Source organism: Callorhinus ursinus, unplaced genomic scaffold (assembly GCF_003265705.2).
Source record: "Callorhinus ursinus isolate GAN/ISIS: 27379988/994484 unplaced genomic scaffold, GSC_fseal_2.0 scaffold1, whole genome shotgun sequence".
Taxonomy (NCBI): domain Eukaryota; kingdom Metazoa; phylum Chordata; class Mammalia; order Carnivora; family Otariidae; genus Callorhinus; species Callorhinus ursinus.
Window position 1 is genome coordinate 140,629,139 of NW_027397063.1, and position 18,774 is coordinate 140,647,912.

The 18,774-nt window shown below is 46.6% G+C and overlaps 2 protein-coding genes across 5 annotated transcripts in view; one reads left to right on the forward strand and one right to left on the reverse strand.

The window, feature by feature from the left end:
- GORASP1 (golgi reassembly stacking protein 1) overlaps nucleotides 1–5,261 on the forward strand; it is a 10,559-nt gene extending 5,298 nt beyond the window's left edge. The window contains exons 4-9 of the mRNA XM_025884154.2: nucleotides 836–922; nucleotides 1,064–1,194; nucleotides 1,448–1,640; nucleotides 2,156–2,306; nucleotides 2,749–2,898; nucleotides 3,144–5,261. Of these exons, the coding sequence (XP_025739939.1) occupies nucleotides 836–922; nucleotides 1,064–1,194; nucleotides 1,448–1,640; nucleotides 2,156–2,306; nucleotides 2,749–2,898; nucleotides 3,144–3,394 (963 nt within the window). The 3' untranslated portion in view covers nucleotides 3,395–5,261. The remainder of the gene's footprint in view (nucleotides 1–835; nucleotides 923–1,063; nucleotides 1,195–1,447; nucleotides 1,641–2,155; nucleotides 2,307–2,748; nucleotides 2,899–3,143) is intronic.
- Nucleotides 5,255–18,774, reverse strand: part of WDR48 (WD repeat domain 48) — a 44,189-nt gene continuing 30,669 nt past the window's right edge. For all 4 annotated transcript variants that reach the window (XM_025884138.2, XM_025884127.2, XM_073901792.1 and 1 more), the window contains 8 exons: nucleotides 18,506–18,613; nucleotides 18,080–18,176; nucleotides 15,523–15,618; nucleotides 12,946–13,051; nucleotides 11,909–11,996; nucleotides 9,458–9,534; nucleotides 7,891–8,083; nucleotides 5,255–7,262 (listed from right to left, as the gene is read on the reverse strand). In XM_025884138.2, the coding sequence (XP_025739923.1) occupies nucleotides 7,167–7,262; nucleotides 7,891–8,083; nucleotides 9,458–9,534; nucleotides 11,909–11,996; nucleotides 12,946–13,051; nucleotides 15,523–15,618; nucleotides 18,080–18,176; nucleotides 18,506–18,613 (861 nt within the window). In that variant the 3' untranslated portion in view covers nucleotides 5,255–7,166. The remainder of the gene's footprint in view (nucleotides 7,263–7,890; nucleotides 8,084–9,457; nucleotides 9,535–11,908; nucleotides 11,997–12,945; nucleotides 13,052–15,522; nucleotides 15,619–18,079; nucleotides 18,177–18,505; nucleotides 18,614–18,774) is intronic.

The window sequence follows — 18,774 nt, forward strand, 5'->3', positions numbered from 1 at the left end:
CACACACACACACACACACACACACACACACACACACACACACACACGACACGTACATTCTTTGATAGTGCCCCCGATCTTGAATGCTTGGTCCCAGGGCTTGGTGGAAGGAGGGTGCCCTGAGCTGGAAATGGACTGGTTTGATTTCTAGCCTCCTTTATTGCTCACTGACTTCTCGTGGGAGACTTCTCAACCTTTCAGCCTTCCTCGGTTTGTCCATGAGTGCAGTGGGGGTGATGAGGCAAATCCCTTTGCATTTCTCGGGGAGACTGGGAGATTGGGAGTGGTAGAGTTTCCCAAGGGAGGAAATGATCCTTGTACCCAGTTCTGCTCACTGCCCCTGCCTCCAGCCCCTAACACAGGGGTCTTCAGCCATATGCCTGCCCCAGTAACAGCACAACAATTGGGACTTACTGTGGGGCCAACCTGTGGTTTTCATTCTTTACCTATATTCTATTTTTAATCTTCTCAGGAACCCTATGAGGAAGTACTGCATATCCTCCTTTTAATTGTGGGGAAACTGACGCTAGGGGGTTAAGTATTTGTCCACAGTTACAGGCTAGAGGTTGGTGGAGTCAGGATTTAACCCAGGTCGGATTCCGGAGCTCAAGGCTGTGAGCGGTGCCGTGGTGCTGCCCTCTGCTGGGCAGGCTGTGCACATGCGGGAGGTCGGGAAATGAGGGAGTGGAGTAGGAGTATGGGCTTGAGGTCCTGACCTGGAGCCCAAGGACAAGTGTCCCGCTCAGTACCTAGAGAGGCAGCCCCCTCCAAGCACCACCCCCCCGCAATCCCCAACTCGAGGAGCAAGACGGGTGGTTGGTGATTCTTTCCCCAGGACGTGGAACCTTCTTCACCTGCCTCCCTTGCTGGCCTGTGCCCCTACACAGACTATGTGGTTGGCTCAGACCAGATCCTCCAGGAGGTGAGCAACCTTTGGTTTGCCCTCCCCAGGCCCCCCCGGATAGGGTGTGGAGATGGGTGCTGTCCATGAGAAGGGCCTCGTTTTGTCGAGGCCTCCAGTTCCAGTGCTGGGAGTGGGGCTCAGGCGCTGGCTTTGTCGTAGTCCGAGGACTTCTTTACACTCATCGAGTCCCACGAGGGGAAGCCCTTGAAGCTGATGGTTTACAACTCCGAGTCCGACTCCTGCCGGGAGGTGACTGTAACTCCCAACGCAGCCTGGGGTGGAGAGGGCAGGTACTTCCTCAGTCGGAGGGCGGCGGGGTGGGGGCCCAGTAGAGCCCTGGCTGGATCTGGCCACGGGACATGGACGCTCCGAATCCCATGGTGGGGTGGCAGAGGCAGGGCTCTGGGTCCAGGGAGCCTGAGGATGACCACTGGTCCAGGAGGCACCCTTTCTGCCCCTCACGGCCAGGACTGGGTGGGGTTGGCAGGTCTAGGAAGGGCTATGGGACAATCCCCTGGATTGAATGTTTCTGGACTTCGGCAGTCTGGGCTGTGGTATTGGCTACGGGTATCTGCACCGGATCCCAACCCAGCCTCCCAGCCGCCACAAGAAGCCACCTGATGCCCTGCCACCTGGTGCCTCGCCTCCTGATGTCCCGCCACCTGGACCCACCCCCCAGGACTCTCCTGCCCCTCCTGGCCCAGAAATAGGCTCCAGGCAGGATGACTACATGGAGGTACGAGGGGAGCATCCGCCAGTGAGGGGAAGGGGGAGCTACATATGGGCAAAGGGGCCTGGCACCTGGGAAAAGACGACTCAAGGCTGCTGTCACCAGGGGCCCATTTGTGGAGCCGTTGGGAGGCTTTTCTTGCTTCTGGGACCCAGCGGAAGCAGGTGGTCCCATCCTGGGACAGTGAAGCCCACTTTGGTTCTCCTGCTACTTGGGTCTGGAGGTGAGGGTAACGGCAAGGCACTAGTTGTCATTTTCCTTTACGAGTGGGAAACGGAGGCTCGGGTGCGCAGAGCCTTGTGCTGTGCCTCAGTGAGTCTGTGGTAATACTGGGCCAGGGGCTTGGCATCCAGAGGCCTCTTGTGCCCGACTTTAGATCCCCTGTAGGGGAAGGGCAGGTCCCCACGGCTGTTTGCTCCGTCACACAGAGCGGTGCTTCCATGGCCAGTGTGGGCCGGGGTTGGACTACTCTGTCCTGACTGCCCCTGCCCTGTTCCCTCCTTCTTCCCTGGCCCCCGTAGGCTCTGTTGCAGGCACCTGGCTCCTTCATGGAGGGACAGCTTTCTGAGCCTGGGAGTCCCAGCCATGGTGCTGCAGACGTTGGGGGATTCCCACGTCCCATGGAGATTCCTCTTCAGCCTCCCCCTCCAGTGCAGCGTGTCATGGACCCAGGTAGTGAGCGGGCTCTGGAGAGGAGGCTAAGGTGCTGAAGTGGGCCCCAAGTTGAGGGTGAGGCTTCCGTGGCAGCGCCAAACCTTCCTCAGACCTGCTGCCGCCTCCTAGCTCATACCTGCCCAGATGGTTGCAGATGAGCTGGTCCGGGGTGCCAAATGGGGGCGGGGACTGCAGTCCATAGAAGGGAAGCGGCCTGCTCAAGGTCATGCAGCAGACTGGGGACAGAGCAGGGTCCAGGCCCTCTGCCACTGTGCTGTTCCTTTTCCTCAGCAGCAGGCAGTGGGGAGCATTTTGGGGTTGGGCGGGGGCGCCCCCATGGGCTCAGATTGCAGTTTCAGGCCGGGCCAGGTGCCCTAGGAACAGGGCTGAGTGAGCCCAGGGTATGGGCCTTCCAGGAGTCTGGGTTTTGTGCTGGCGAAGACTTGCACCGTTCCCCTAGGCTTCCTGGCCGTGTCGGGTCTCTCCCTCTCGGAGAGCAGCAGTGCCGGTGTCCGGCCCAGCCTGCCCTCGGCCACAGAGCTGACCCGCACAGCTCACTCAGCCTCCGGGCCCGAGGACGTCTCCAGCTGCGGTTCTCACGAGCGTGGTGGTGAGTGGCCCACACCTGCGGAAGCGTTCCAGGAGGGACCCTGCGTTGTTGGCAAGGCGGCCCGGAGTTGCTCGGCTGGGTGGGAGGCTGGCTTTGGGTGAAACAGAGCCAAAAGCTCCCTTTCCCCATCAGTGTCTGGGGTGGGAGTTGGCGGGGGGGGGGGGGGGGGAGTCAGTGGTGGCTGTCCCAGGCCACGCCGGCCCAGGGTTCTGCAGGCCTCCTCATCCCCTCCCTGTATGTTTCAGGTGAGGCCACATGGTCCGGATCAGAGTTTGAGGTCTCCTTCCCGGAGAGCCCAGGCACCCAGGCCCAGCCAGACCACCTGCCTCAGCTAACCCTTCCTGACAGCCTCACCTCTGCAGCTTCACCAGAAGAGGGGCTGTCTGCTGAGCTGCTCGAAGCGCAGGCTGAGGAGCCGGCAAGCACAGAGAGCCCAGATTTCGAGGCAGAGGCTGAGGAGGCAGCCAGCCAGGCCCAGCTCTCCACCCCCGAATAACGCCCTTGGCTGTGTCGAGGCCCCTGATGGCATTTCGTGAGGCCTAGATGTGCGGAAGCAGCTCAGGCCACACTCCATAGCCCAGCCCCTTGCCTGATCCCGGCCCAGCGTGCAGCTTCCTAGGCAATGGCTCCCAGGATGTGCAGGGACTTCTGCGGCTGTGGGGGGGGGGGTGCGGGGCTTGTGTGTCCACATAGACCCTACTGGTGTCCAAGAGATGATCTCCCAGCGTTAATTGTGCCTGATGGTCCTGGCTTTGGGGAATCAGGCACTTGTTTGAGAGTCTCAAATCCTTTTGGGGTGGTGGGAGGCTGGGAGCAGCACCCAGATTAAGTTTTACAAGAGCTGGGGTAGGAGAGGAAAGGACTCTGCTGCTTGGGTGGGGCAAAGAGCCTCAGTGGGTAGGGAGAGGCGGCCGTGGGCCTTGGGGAAGGGCATCTATTGGCCACGTACCCTTGAGTCCAGTGCTTGCTCCTGCTCTGGTCACTGTGGCTGCCCAGGAGGCAGCAGGGTCCACACAGGGTCGTGTGTGCAGATGGAGTGAAGGAGGAAGGGACAGGTCTGGAGTGTTCGCCTAACACTTGGCAGGGCATGCTTTGATTCTTGCGCAGCTCAGCTAGCCCTTGGGGACTCCCATTACCATCCCCTCTGTCCTGTGCCCTCAGTCTCTATGCTACCCTGCACAGTTGGCTCCGGCTGGCTGACGTCCGCCAGTCACAGCCGGAGGAGAGAAGCAGTGACCTCGTCCCCCTCTCCTGGGAGAGGAGGGTTGGAAATTCCAGGCCCGTCAGCAGAGACTCACTTGTCCTTGGACCACGATGTTTCTTCTTCCCCAGGACCTACACCCCACAGACCCAATATCCCTAGTGATGACTCCTGTCAGCTCCCCAACTTCTACAGCCATCTCTTCTAAATAGATACAAGGCATCCAGGCAGCCCCAGTGGTGAATACAAATGGCAAATTTAAGCTCACCGTCCTAAGCAGACTCTCAAAGCCAGTCCTGACTGGATCTCTTTACACACAGCGCCCACCCTAAGGGGGAACAAGGGGCCTGGACAAGAGTGGGTAAGGCCCATTCCGTTCTTTCCCAGAGTATGGAAGGAGGCTGTTCCCTCCACCCCCAGGTACCCGGAGAGGTTAGGACTAGGCCAGTTCTTCTGCTCTCCCTGGTTCCTGCAGGAGGAGGAGGAGGGCTCCATGCAGGAACAGCTCCTCATGGCCTGAAGTCCCTCACCTGCCCACTTCTTGCTGATTGCCACGAAAGCCGCCTCTGGCCTTGTCTTCTAGCTGCTACCCAGTTGGAAGTCCCACCTTTGCCGCTCGGCCTGTAACGTGTGCACTTAACAGCACTCAGAGTTCCGTTAGGCCCCCAGGACGAGGACTGTGCTCTGGGGCGCACAGACCAAGTATACGCAGGGAGGGCCCCCAGTGGGCAAACACTTCGAATTTCTAGCACTGTGACTGCAATTTGAAGCAAGGCCTTGTCAAGCCTACCGTGGCAGCTGATAAGCCTGCCGAACCGGGAGGCATTGTGTCCGAAGCCAGGGCTGGAGCTGGGTTCTGGGATTGTCTGGGAGCCCAGTGTGCGCCTGCAGGGATCTAGGAAGTAGAAATGAATCACCACAGGATTCTTGTGAGGCCAGCTTCCCTGAACTGCAGCCTGGTAGTCTGGCCCAAAGTCACCCTCACCCCAGGATTCTGGCTCTTCCCTCCCTCACTTTGACACACTCCCTGCCCTAACCAGGGGGATAAAATGGGTACTGATGCTAATGACTGCCAGGGTAAACATGGAACCAGAATTTCTCTGTAATCTGCTATGAAGGAAAATGACAAGTGAAAGAAATAAAGGTGTACTACACTTTGAAATATTGTAACTAAAGCCTTTATTCTATACAACTGTGAAATACAGATTTTTACCCTTTTGGCATTGCAGACTGTCAAATTTTCTGGAAACTGTTACTGGTTTGACTGGAAGGGAAAAGAAGAGAAGCATGCTGAGGGTCAGATCTATGACAGGAAGGGAGCGCAGCCGCCCCTCAAGGCTCGGCACACAGGGCAAAATGGCCCAGCAAAACGCATTCTTTAGCCCAAGGGCCCCTCCTACAAACAGCGGAGGGCTGACAAGTGAGTTGTAGGATGTTTTTTGTTTTTGCCATTAATTCACAACTATTGCTAAAAAATGTGCACCAAAAGTGCACTGTTGTATCCAACAGATAGAAAGGATTTTTAAAAAAAGAAGCCGGCTGCTCTCTGTAAGGGGGAAAGACTCATTGGAAATGTGGCACATCTTTGCTCACTTCTTCCAAGTGCTGGAGGCAGTGACCTGTCCACTTTCCAAAGGAGGCTGACCAGCAGTGAGGGAACCCTGTCTCTACAGTTGTGCAGGTAAGAATATCTCAAATAGAAAGGTCTGGACCCAGGCCCAACAGCTGCCTCCAGCTGAACCTGTGAAGATGTAGAAAAGAAAAAACCTTCCCCACTCCTTCCCCGTCCCTGCAGTTGTGGGGACAGACCGCACACGAGCTGGGGAGGCAACTGGACTGGAATAAACTGCCCTCTGAAGGCACTTGTGCTCTTGGCTTCCTACAGGAGGCTTGTCTTAAAGTAGTTTTACGGCGGTGGACCATTGTTCTATTCTGAATACAAATGACCTTGAGGAGAATCCAAATTATTTTTTTTCCTGCCAAAAGTTGAAGTGTTTATCCCCAATAAGTTATATTCTGTACAAGAATCAAATGATTCTATGAAAGCTTCAGATTGTTAGAAAGAACAACGAAAAGAGCTCGATACAGGTACCACAACAAAAACCTGCATATAAAACTCTGGAGAACACAAGTATGTATACTTCCAGGATGTGAATATCAAGTTAACTCACTAGGATATCCTTTTTTCTCTGACACCGTACATTTTAGGTAGCATTTAAATGAAGTGAGTATCTCCTTGTGGTCTTAAGTTGCGATGGTGTTGCACTGCTCACCCAGAGCACAAACCTGTGGCATCACGTGGCTTGGCCGCTCGACAAAGCTGGACACGTGGGGCAGGGAAGGTGCTGCACCTGCCCGTGGCTGCCGCACAGCTGGGGGCACTGTGGGGGTGCGGCAGCCCTGGGCACTGCTGGGCGTACTCCAGTCTGGCGGTCCAAGTGCTATGGTCCAGCACCCAGAATTTCTACAGGTCTTCCTAAAAGAATGCATCTGAGATGCAATATTAAAACAAGCCCAACAAGGATAATTTATTATGAAATGGGCTGGCTCTGGAATTGTACAAGAGCAAATTCCTATTAAAAACAACTGTCTTAACTTGTTTGTTTTTAATGACCAACTTGGAAAAAGCCTTCATAGGTGCTGCATGAATGGAATGTACTCTTAGAAAAGCTACAGAGCATGTGGGTTTGAAGTTGAAACACAGTGACAGATGTGGCTCTACCTATGTGTCTCTAACAAGTGCTAACAAAGATAAGGTCCTTTGAAACGAAAGGAGGAAGCCAAGTCCGCTGGCCTGCCGTCCGTTCTCTGTACATCTCACAAGACACAGTGTGCTTGTGGGGTGTTCTCGCATTCTCTGCCTCCCTGGGGACAGCTTAATCTACACGTGGAGACGTTTCTATTTTACATTGCAATTAGTCATTTCAACTGAAAGAGAATCCCTGTCCATACCAAATCGGCCATTAGAAGTCTTGCTCCCGTTGGGGCTTGGTGGGCTTCCTAGGACTACTCTCGGGGCCATAGAGGAAGGTCAGTAAATGAATACCCAGGAGCGCTCGCCCACCCCTCACGTGGACTTCTGACGGTAATGGAGGGTGAGGTCACCACCACTCTTCCATATGAAGTGCTTCACTGTTCGGAGGTCCATGTTTGGATCTAAAACCTGAACAGCAAAAAATAAATAATAAATAATGTCAAAGCCTCTACTTGGAAATATCCAAGACCTTTACTGCGAACTTAAGGACGCTCATCGGGCGATCTAGCTAGCTAGTCCTCCCACCCGCACCTGGTGGCCTGCTCCTGCTGGCAGAGACCCCACGCACGCAGACACGAACGTGGGCACTGAGAGACGGGCGGCTGGTGCGGCTGGGCCAGAGATCCCACCTTCGGCCGTCCCTCTGAGGAAATGCCTCGAGTGCATCTTTATCTAAAACAGTTCCCCCAATGCTCCACCCACCTCCGCTTCACATCCTACACCAACACGGCAGATACTGCTCTGCCAATCAAGGCGATCATGTGTCTTTTTCTTGTCGGGGGGAAAAAAAAAGCCACCACCACATTCACCATTTGTGTGTGCATTTCAATCTCCATGTCCTTTTTCCGAGAACCTCACTGGGATAAATAGAAACTTTAGGGTTGGCTGCGGGCCCCTCCAGAAAGGGCCTCACCAACAGGTGGGAGAGACCCAGCACTCCCAAAGGTAACAGACATTGGAACCATAATCACACCACATATAACTTTCTGAGCATCGGCACTGGAAAAAAACGGCTATGGTCCTCAAGTGCACTTACCTGGTCCTGGCACAAAAGTTCAATTTTCTCCTCTGCCAACACAGCAATATCCTCTTCTTTTTCCTGTTCTCCTGGTTTTTCATTATTAGAAGAGCTAGTGGTTTGCGACTCATTATCCAAGTTGATGATTTTCTCATAAACATGTTCCATTACTTTCCGGACTTGAAGCATGTCACTAGCAGAGAGTCTATCCCTGTAAAAAGCAAGAGCAGATCGTGCCATCAGGAAATCACTGGATATTGTCTCTTAAATATTCTTTGGTGTTCACATTGGATAAAGATAAAACATAGCACAGAAACATAAACCAAGAAGTGTTTTTAGTTACTGCCTTAACCTAGTTCTAGAATTGCCAACACATTTCCAGAGTGTTCCCCTAAGACACAGATTACGTGTAAGTGAGATTAAATACGTGTTCTTAAAACTTACACATACATCAAGAACAGCCTTCTGGGTTTTATTCCCTTAAAGATGATCCTAGACCATGGGCAAACTAAATGCTCCTGGCAGGGAAGGCAGCCCCCAGTGTTTACCAGGCTCCAATTCCCCCGGTGCTCATTTCTCCTACGGCTCTCGGCCCTATAGCCAAGACCTCCTGCCTGAACTCCAGGCCAAAAGCCCAACAGCTGGCTGTGTATATCCAGATGGACATCCCACAGGCACCTCAAACTCTACCTGTCCCAAACCAGATTCATCAATTTCCTCACCCCCAAACCTACTTACTTTGTATCGCTAACGTCAGTTAAAAATGGCCAACCCAAGTAGCTCAGGCTCAAACTCTGAAAGCCATCTTGAACTTCAGTCATTAAATTTAGTTGAATCTAGGACTTGCTTAAAATAATCTGGGGTGTGTATGTAGGTGGGTGGGAGGGAGGCGAGGTAGAGATAGAGATGAAGCAAAATGTTCAGCCATGTGTCGATAACCCTGGAGCTATTTGATAGGACAATGGGGGTTCATGCTCCTGATCTCTTTTTTGTATATGTTTAGAAATTTCCCTAACAAAAAGTTTTCAAGTCTTGTTAATTTTACTTGCTCGGATATATACCTATGAGACCTCAGATTTCCTTTTCCACTTCTGGCCACCCCTCCATCCTCTGCTGTAGCTACACTGGTACTTGTTAATTTTCAGGATCTTGTGCATGCTCCCACTTCCACATCTCAATCAAACCATTTCCTGGACTTGGAATACCTCTCTTTTGAAATTCTATCCATTCCTTACATGTCCAGCTCAAACTCCATGTCTTTCAAGAAGCCTTTCTGGAAAGCTCCAGCCCACAATTCATTTCTTTCCCCTACTCTCATCATTCCCTAAGCATCCCTAAGAGCAGTTTTTATACAGAGATTGTGTCTGCCCTAAACTATGCTGTGGCAAGAGACAAAAACCAAGTCTTACTTTTTTGAACATCTGTGGCCTACCACAGGAGGTACTTGGTAAATGGTAAATTGTATAAGCTTTCAATATTATAAAACTAGCTTTAGATCTCCTTTACTATAAAAGCAATCATAAAGAAGAAGAAAGCTCTGGCAATTAATTAGATCAAGATATCACGTGACACTGCCCTTACTTACTTTTTTAAGGTTTTTGCTCCTGAAGATGCATGAGGTTGGAGGTAGAAAGGAATTTTGTTGAATTTGGGCATATTTTTCTGAAATATTAAAAGTAGAAAGGTATGATTGTTTTGAGTAGCTGATGAATGAAAATGACATCAATAGAAAAACATGATTTTCAAGTTAAGTTATTTTACAATTAAAACTGACTTTCTATGAAATGTATAGTAAGCTATCAAATCATCCAAGTCAGCTTTAGTGAAAACGTATCAGAAAAGTATCATGTTTAGTTTTGTAATAAAAGATATGTGAGACAAATGATATGTCATTGGCAATATGAAGCTGCAGGACGCCTCTTCTCAAATAATTCAAGGTATTAAAGGGAAACAAATTTTAACTCTTAAAGCCCTAGAAATAAAAATCTCAATTCCACATTAAAACATTGGGGCTGATACCTAAAGGCCCAAACACGAAGTTCGGTGTTTTGAGAGAAACCCACAACATTCACCTTTTTTTTTTCAACATTCACCTTTTAGCAAAACCGTACACTCTAGGCTGGTAAGGCCCATCATCCAACTGAAAAGGCCACTGAGGTCCTCCCACGTTCTTTCCCTCTGACCTCAGGTCTGAGGTTTTAAGCGAGAGTGGAAACTTCAGCCAACCACCAAGATGTCTACCAGGAAGTAAACCACATACTTAGATGAAGGATAAAATTAACTGGTCATCTTTTCTCTGGGTATTAATCCCCTCCGAGCCTCCATGTCATATCCTGTCTGGATGTCTCCTCTCAGGAATAAGCCACAGGCCTAGAGTCAGCAATGCATCCCAGGTGACTTTCACACTCAAAGGAAGTAGTGGTTTATGGGGAGCTTGGATTTAGAGAAGACCATAGACTATCCATTAGGTGTCACACTGGCTTTAAGTTCTTGGAGGTATATCTGGGACAAAAAACACATTTTCTGAAAGTTTTAGAGATTAAATCTCTTTTCATATGGCTTTAGGAATATATAAAACAGGTCAACAGCACATAAGAGAGTCTAGAAACAGACCCATGTGTATACAGAAATTTAGTATATGATAAAGATACCATTTCAAATTAGCAGGAAAAGGATAGATTAATCCAAAAAATTGTTTTGGCACATGGCTAACCATCTGGAGATAGTTAGCATCCTACTTGGATAACAAACAGAATAAATTCTAATAGATTACAGAACTAGACATACACAATGATCACAGACCTACTAGAGGAGAATACATTTTTGCTACTTTGGAGGAGGAAATACTGAAGCAAGACATGAAACTCAGAGCCATAAAAGACCAATCTGATTACATAAAAATTCAAACTTTTTGCTTGGCAAAAGACACCAGCCATGAACAAAGTAAAATTTCGATTGAGAGACACAGAGAATAGTCAAAGGGTTAATATTCAATATGACGAAATCCTACAAATCAGTAAGAAACACAAATTACCCAAAAGAAAAATGAGTAAAGACTATAAAAAGGCAACTCACAGAAGAAATACAAACGGCCAATATGAAAAGATGCTTAACCTCACTACATGTGAAAAACAACAGCCCACCTTAAGACAATGAGATATTTGCCATCTTTTAGCAAAGACTGAAAGTACCCAGTGTTGGTGAGTGTGGAAAAACGGGCACACGTACAGTGTTGGCGAGAGCTGCTATAGCTTTTGTGGGGGGCCATTTGGCAGAGTCTACCAAAATTGAAAACGTGCGTGCCCTCTGATCCAGCAATTCCACTTCTAGGAATTTATCCTAAAAAGTACACAAAGACACATGTACAAGGATGCTCACTGAAGCATTGCTTGTAATAGAAAACATTGGAAACAACCTTAATGTCCATCCATAGGGGACCAGTTAGATAATTTACGGTACATTTATACAAAGACATACTATGTAGTCATTAAAGAGGAATGACCCATATGTAGACAAGGAAGGATGTCCAAGATATATTTTTAAGTGAAAAACCAAAATAAACCAAGTTGCAGAACAGTATGCATAATAGATTTTGTGCAAAATAATGAACTGTGTGTGTGTGTACACATAGGTGCATGGACACACTCCTCAGCGGTACCTGCTTGTGTGTGCACAGAACCAAGTCCTGAAGGTTATGGCCTGGTCTGGGACTAGTTACCCCCTCCAGGGGGAAGGACAGGAGTGAGTGGAAGAGAGGAATGACTGGGAAAGAGATGGGAGTTTCACTTGATTCATTTATTATTTTCTTTAATAAGCACATCTTACGTTTATAACTAAATCCAACAAAGATATAAACAGATACATAACTAATTACCAGTCCTTCTTCCACAACTTTGGGACGGCAGGGAAGCAGAGGAGGGCTCCCTTTGGCAGCCTGGTTTTTACTAACGTAAGACTGTACAGTCTAAAGCTGCTATTAATTTCCTTCGTGATTTGGACAGAACAAAAGGGCAAAGCAGGAGTGGAGGACACTTACATCCACAGTGATGTCAATTACCCATTGTGGCACCGTCTCATTAAGAAGCATCGACTCAGTCTCACCCCCGGAGTCTCGGCAGAGCAGCCTAAACATAACCCATCAGGTAGTCAGGGACACAAGCAGCACAAATGACAAACCACTGTCAACAAACATTAGAGGGAGGGACCCTAGAGCTCATTTGGGATGACCCCCACTTGACAGCTGAGGAAATAAAGTGCAGCCAGGCAGAATGATTCACTTGGCTAAGAGGTGCAACGGGTGCTAACACTCAGGACCCCGCATCCTGAGGCCACGCATATACGAGAGCTGCTTCTCTGAGTCCTCGGGTGACGACAGGAATGCTGGGTGCAGGCAACACACTCAAGACACGTCCCCTGCCAGGGCTGCAGTGCATGGCACAGGCCTCCACACATCACAGGGACCAGGACAGTGTTGGTCAACACACTCTCAGGAGTTTACCATAAAGGAAGAGAATTCTGAGCTTAAGGGCAAGACAAGCATTTTCCTTACTTCTGACCCTACAGAAGACTCTACTGGGCTCTCCCCTGTGATTCCACCAGGGCCTGGCTGGCAACCTGAGGTGAAGCTAGGCCAGCTTCCTGGCAGGGCCTCGTGAAGGACAGTCTCACACCTCAGGTTGGGCACCGCTGAGCACGATTCTCAGGAGCAGCCCAGCCCATCTTGTGTGGTCAGCCTGAGGGAAGTTACCTACTCTGATGCTGTTCTAGGAGCAGGGACTTCTGGTGATTCCCTGATCCCGGCAGTCACGTCAGCTAAGTAGAGAAAGTGACAGCTTCCTGTAGAAACCACCACAGAAGCTGCCTTAAAGCAAAGTATTGACCTCATTTTAACACAAGAGGCTCAGCTCTCAATTAGAATGTGGTCTAATAGCATCAGACACTTAACCATCTCATGGAAATGGAAAAGCTTCCAAATCCCTCACATCCCCAGAACAAGTTACCACGTTTGAGTCAGTATTTCTTAGCAAATGGGATGATTTCCTAGGCAGAGTCTACAGCCCTCCATGCCCCTACCTGAACAGTGTGCGTCCTCCAGCTTCACCAAAGATCACAGGGGTGTGGGGGGGCACTTGAAAATATCCATTTCCCTTCTGTACTCGGTTCTCCTGCTCCCCATTTACTACGAAAAAATGGAGATGGTGTCAGTATCCAAAACTAGTGCTAAAAACACAGATTCTAAACATTTTGTTTCTACAGGCTTCAAACATTGCAAAGTTTTTAAAACTAGTCTGATAAATCAGCCGGTCAGATAAAGGTAAAAAACAAATTAAAGTTAAATTTCTACAAAGAATAAGAAGTAAAGCAACTTGTGATGTACCTTACAGGAAATGACTGTATAATTTCAGAGAATTTTAATAGAAGAGATTAACATTTGAGATTTGAAACAAAAAGAGAACTCCAATTCAGCCACAGGAAAGTCTAGGATAGTCTGTTTAAAATCGCAATATGCGTGCGTGTGCGTGTGTGTGTAGAACACCAAGCTCAGAAAAATTTCTTGGGCCAGAAACAAAAATTGATGCTTAATGGCAGCCACAACTAATGGCAGCAGTATTGGTGAAAAATAAAATCCTCAGTGAAGTCAAAATCCCTTTTTTATTATTCTCTCTAGATTTCATTTCACTCTGCTTTCTCTGTAATCTTTTGACCAAGTATGGTTGAGCCGCACTCCAGTACCACCTTGTTCATAAAGGCATCCCTAGTGAATCTGGAAGCAATCTCACCCTCTGACCCTACAGTACTTTCAGACCCTCTCTTGTAGCAACAACCAATGCTTCCCTCTGACCTCATCATGTTCTCTCTGCTCTGTCCTCAGAGCAGTCCTCTGCTCTGTCCTCTGTCCTTCCCTCTGTCCTCTCTGCCCCACCAGAATGTCAGTCCCTACAGTATATAGTCCATGCCCATTTATCTCTATCAACCCCACCTACAACTCACTATAGGCCTCCGAATACCTGAGCTGCTCACTGAGTAGAATGTACATGACTCTCAAGAGTCCATTGGTCATGGTGCTGGTACAGCAGGTGACTGCACAGGTGGAACAAGCAGCCGTCGGGCTGGAAGAAGAGATGGGTGGGTCCTGCTCTGCCTTTACTATGGCAGTTTGATTTTAAGGATGATCTGGGGTTTCCTTACTTCCACAGCCAAAGCCTGGATGCCAGGTGTGCCGACCGTACTACTAGTTTTTGACCTTTATCGTCCACTTGGGCCTCTAAGGGCATCCTGCCTAACTGTCATGTTGCAGATGGAGAAGGATGAGCCAAGAACTGGAAACGACATGCCCACAGTGACACAGCTGCTAAATGGCAGAGCCCACACTAAAACTCAGCTTTTTCAAGCCTCTGTGGAAAGACCTTTCCATTGAGTTTCTCTGGCTCAGAGGCCACTGTACAATTCTGATGGGGAGGGGAGTGGGCCAGGTGACATAAAAGAAAAGCCACCACAGATGGGGTCAGTGCCCTCTCTGACAGGGATATCAGAAGAATGGCTTGCAGAGAAGCATGCCATCCTTGCACAAGAGATTTAAACTCCAAAAATCATTTCGGATGAGTCAGCCAGAACAAAGTCTCTGGCAGGAGATCCTCATCACTGTTGACCACCAGAAGTGGACCATCTTCAGCAGAATCTTCAGAGAATTCAGAGAATATTCAGCAGAGTAAGCCCGTGGTAGGTGGGACTCAAGGACTCTTCAACTGGCTGCAGGTAACATACGAGCTGTGAAATTTTTTTTCCCCCTTCTTCAATCAAACTGAACCAGACTTATAAATTCAAAACATGTTCTCTGCTGCCCAGAGAAAGTTACCACCACTGCCTGTGGCACGCACAGCTTTACAATGTCCTCAGTGACATTAATTCTTACACATATTTGTTCACTTATCCTGACACTTCTGAGCTGGAATTTGATTTTCTGAAACGTTTAGAGCAAAGATCAGGGAGAATCACCGGACCTGGTAATGTCTGTGTTTCAGGCTGACATGAACTATGATGACATAAGGACAGAAAGGGCTTTCGATGTAGCTGGTGCTGGAGGTAAGTCCTGCAGGGCCATAGCTACTCTTGAGAAATATCTTTGAAAGAAGGCTGCTAAGCTACTTGCTTTTAAGGGCAAAGGCCATTTAAATATGTAGAGGTTTTTTTAACCCCTCTTGAGCAGCTTCACTGATTGAAAGTGCTCCTGGAATCTTAGTTAAGACTGGATGTTCTTTGATCTGTGGAAGGGAGGGTGATAAACTGGACACATCACAAGTTATTAATTATGTCATGACTTAGCAAATGCTTCTTAAATGTTTCTTAAACCTTCCTGGAATAACAAACTCTCCAAGTATCTTAAACTTCTAAGTAATTTTTTTTTTAAGATTTATTTATTTATTTAGAGAGAGTGAGACTGAGAGAGAGAGAGAGAGTACATGAGAAGGGGGAGGGTTAGAGGGAGAAGTAGGCTCCTCGCTGAGCAGGGAGCCTGATGTGGGACTCGATCCCGGGACTCCAGGATCATGACCTGAGCCGAAGGCAGTCGCTTAACCAACTGAGCCACCCAGGCGCCCCTTAAACTTCTAAGTAATTTTAAATCAATTATCCTGATATAAAAATACGAACCATGGTTTACTTCGTTTTCTTCTTCATCCATTGGATTCACATGGGTTCTAGGCCAATATTCTAGGAGTGCCTGGAGTAAAAGCCCTCCTAAGTTCACTGCAAAGGAGTTAATTAAAATGAAAAGAAATGGAAAAGAGTTAATTAGCTTTAGCCTAAAAACAAAGGGAAAGGAATAAAAATTGTTTCCACATATTCTGATATTAAATTCTTTTTTTTTTTAAGATTTTATTTATTTATTTGACAGAGCGAGAGAACACGAGCAGGGGAGCAGAAGGAGAGGGAGAAGCAGGCTCCCCGCTGAGCAGGGAGCCCCATGTGGGGCTTGATCCCAGGACCCTGCGATCACAATCTGAACCGAAGGCAGATGCTTAACCATCTGAGCCACCCAGGCGCCCCCTGATATTAAATTCTTAACCCAATGCCAATGATGTTCAAAAGCAAGACCTGAAAGATTTTGCCACATCTATTAAAATTTATCTTAGAATGTTTAAAGAAGTAATAATATGGAGCAAACATATTCTATCTGGTTGTTCAGATATAGATAGCCATTCTTTAAAAATGAACAAACAAAAACAGGAATTATATTCTTTAAGGAACTATTTCCATATAGAGCCACTAAAACTATATATATATACATCAGGTATGCCTACATGCTACATTCTTAGGAGAATACCAACCAAAGATATAGTCAACAAAATATAATAGACTTTTATGAGTCTCTTCTCACAATACACAAAAATTAACTCAAAATAGATCAAAGACTTGAATGTCAGACCTGAAACCATAAAACTCCTAGAAGAAAACATAGGCAGCAAGCTCCTTGAGCTTGGTGATGATTGTTTGGATCTGACACCAAAAGCAAAATCAACAAAAGTAAAAGAAAGTTAGTAGGACTACATCAAACTAAAAAACTTCTGTACAGCAAAGGAAACATCAACAAAATGAACAGGCAGCCTACGGAGTGGGAGAAATATTTGCAAATCATGTATCTGATAAAGCGTTAATATCCAAAATATATAAGGACTTCATACAACTGAACAGCAAAAGAACAAGCAATCCAATTAAAAAAATGGGCAGAAAGGGGCGCCTGGCTGACTCAGCCAGTGGAGCATGTGACTCCTGATTTTGTAACTTTGAGTTCGAGCCCCATGTTTAGTGTAGACATTATTTAAAAATAAAATCTTAAAAAAAAAATTGGTAGAAGATCTGAATTGACATTTTTCCAAAGAAGACATATAGATGGCCAAAAAGTACATGAAAAAATGCTTACTAATCACTAATTATCAGGGAAATGCGAATCAAATCCACAAGCTATCATCTCACACGTGTTAGAATGGCTATTACCAAAAAGATAAAAAAATAAGTGTTCATGAAAAGGTGGAGAAAAGGGAACCCTCGTGCACTGTTGGTGGGAATGTAAATTGGTGCAGCCACTGTGGGAAACAGTATGGAGGTTCCTCAAAAAATTAAAAATAGAACTGCCATATTATCTAGCAATTCCACTTCTGGGTATTTAGCCAAAGAAAATGAAATACTAACTGGAAAAGATATATGGACCCCCATGTTCAATGCGGCCGTATTTACAACAGCCAAGATAACGGAAACAACCAATGTTCATCAATGGACGAATGGATAAAGAAAAAACATGGTATGTATGTACAATGGAATGTTACTCAACCATAAAAAAGAACAAAATCCTGCCATTTGCGATAACTTAGGTGGACCTTGAAGGCTACGTAGAGTAAGTTAGACAGAGAAAGACAAATACCATATGATCTCACTTATACGTAGACTCTCAAAACTAAACAAAATCAAAACCAAAAACCAAAATTCACAGATACAGAGAACAGATTGGTGGTTGCCAGAGGCAGGGGTAGGGAAATGAAGGGAGTCAAAAAGTACAAACTCCCAGTTATAACATAAATAAGTCCCGGGGATGCAAGTACAACATGGTGACTACGGTTAAGAATACTGTACTGCATATTTGAACGTTGCTAAGAGAGATCTTAAAAGATCTCATCACAAAGGGAAAAATGTGTAATTATGTACTGTGATGATGAATATTAACTGGACTTGTGATCATTTTGCAGTATATACAAATACTGAATCAGGTTGTACATGTGAAGATGAAACTAATATAAAGTTATGTCAATTATATCTCAATTAAAAAAAAAAAAAGGAAAACAAGAGAACTGTTTCCCAGCTTCACTTTGCCTATCCTAACAGATTTCCAGAAAGGTTTAAGGGTAGAGAGTGTGTTGAGTGTTTAATTGTTAAAGCTAAACCACAGACTGTGAGAAAAATCAAGACCCCCAAAACATTTAAAATGGAATAGTATTTTCCATTTCCATGAGAGAATATATGGATTTCTTGAGAAATGATTTAAAAAACCTCAAATAAATAAAAACAAAACAAAAAAACCTCAAATACTGTTAAAAAAATAAAAGAGCAGATAGCAAAAAACAAAACAAATCAAAACAACAAAAAAAACCCCAACTCAGCACAGATCCACCTTCGCTTTTGAAAGGAGGAAGGGAAGGAGGACACTTAAACTCACGTTTTGGATCTGACCCATCAGGGCTGCTGAAGCCAGCATCTTTTGCAGAAACCCAAGCGGCAAAACAATCACTCTCATCCAAAGTAATAGTCAACATCTGTCAAAAGAAAAAACTGTTAGTGGCATTCCATTTCAATATATTCTCCAAATAAGTCTCTAAGGCCCTATTTATCTATACTATTTGACTGAAGAGCTAAGCCACAGATTCAGAACCAAAATGTGTTTCATGTGATTCACTGCAACTACAATTTAATTTACTGGGATACCAAAAGGCATTCTAAACTGCATTTTGCAAGTATTAACATGAAAAATTTACTGCCTTCACACTTAAAAATGTAGGACTCTGTAAGTAATAATACTTAATTTTGAGTTGTATCAGAAACTTTCAACTATCCCAAACGATACAAACACCAGTTGCTAACTTACCCCTGTTTTTAAGTCTACTGAGAACCAATTTGGCACATATACCATCTTAAATCTTTTCTTAATTTCATCTTCAAAATCCACTTTGCCCAGGTCTTCAACTTTACAAGCCTATACAGCAAAAAAGAAAGTATGGTAATTATCAATATTAAGTGGTAAAATGATTTTGACTTAAGTGTTCAAAATTTTACACATTTTCACAACTGTCTAAATAGAGTCTAAAAACATCCTGGACGACATCGACACCCACAAAGGGCATGCCGGCCTTTCAA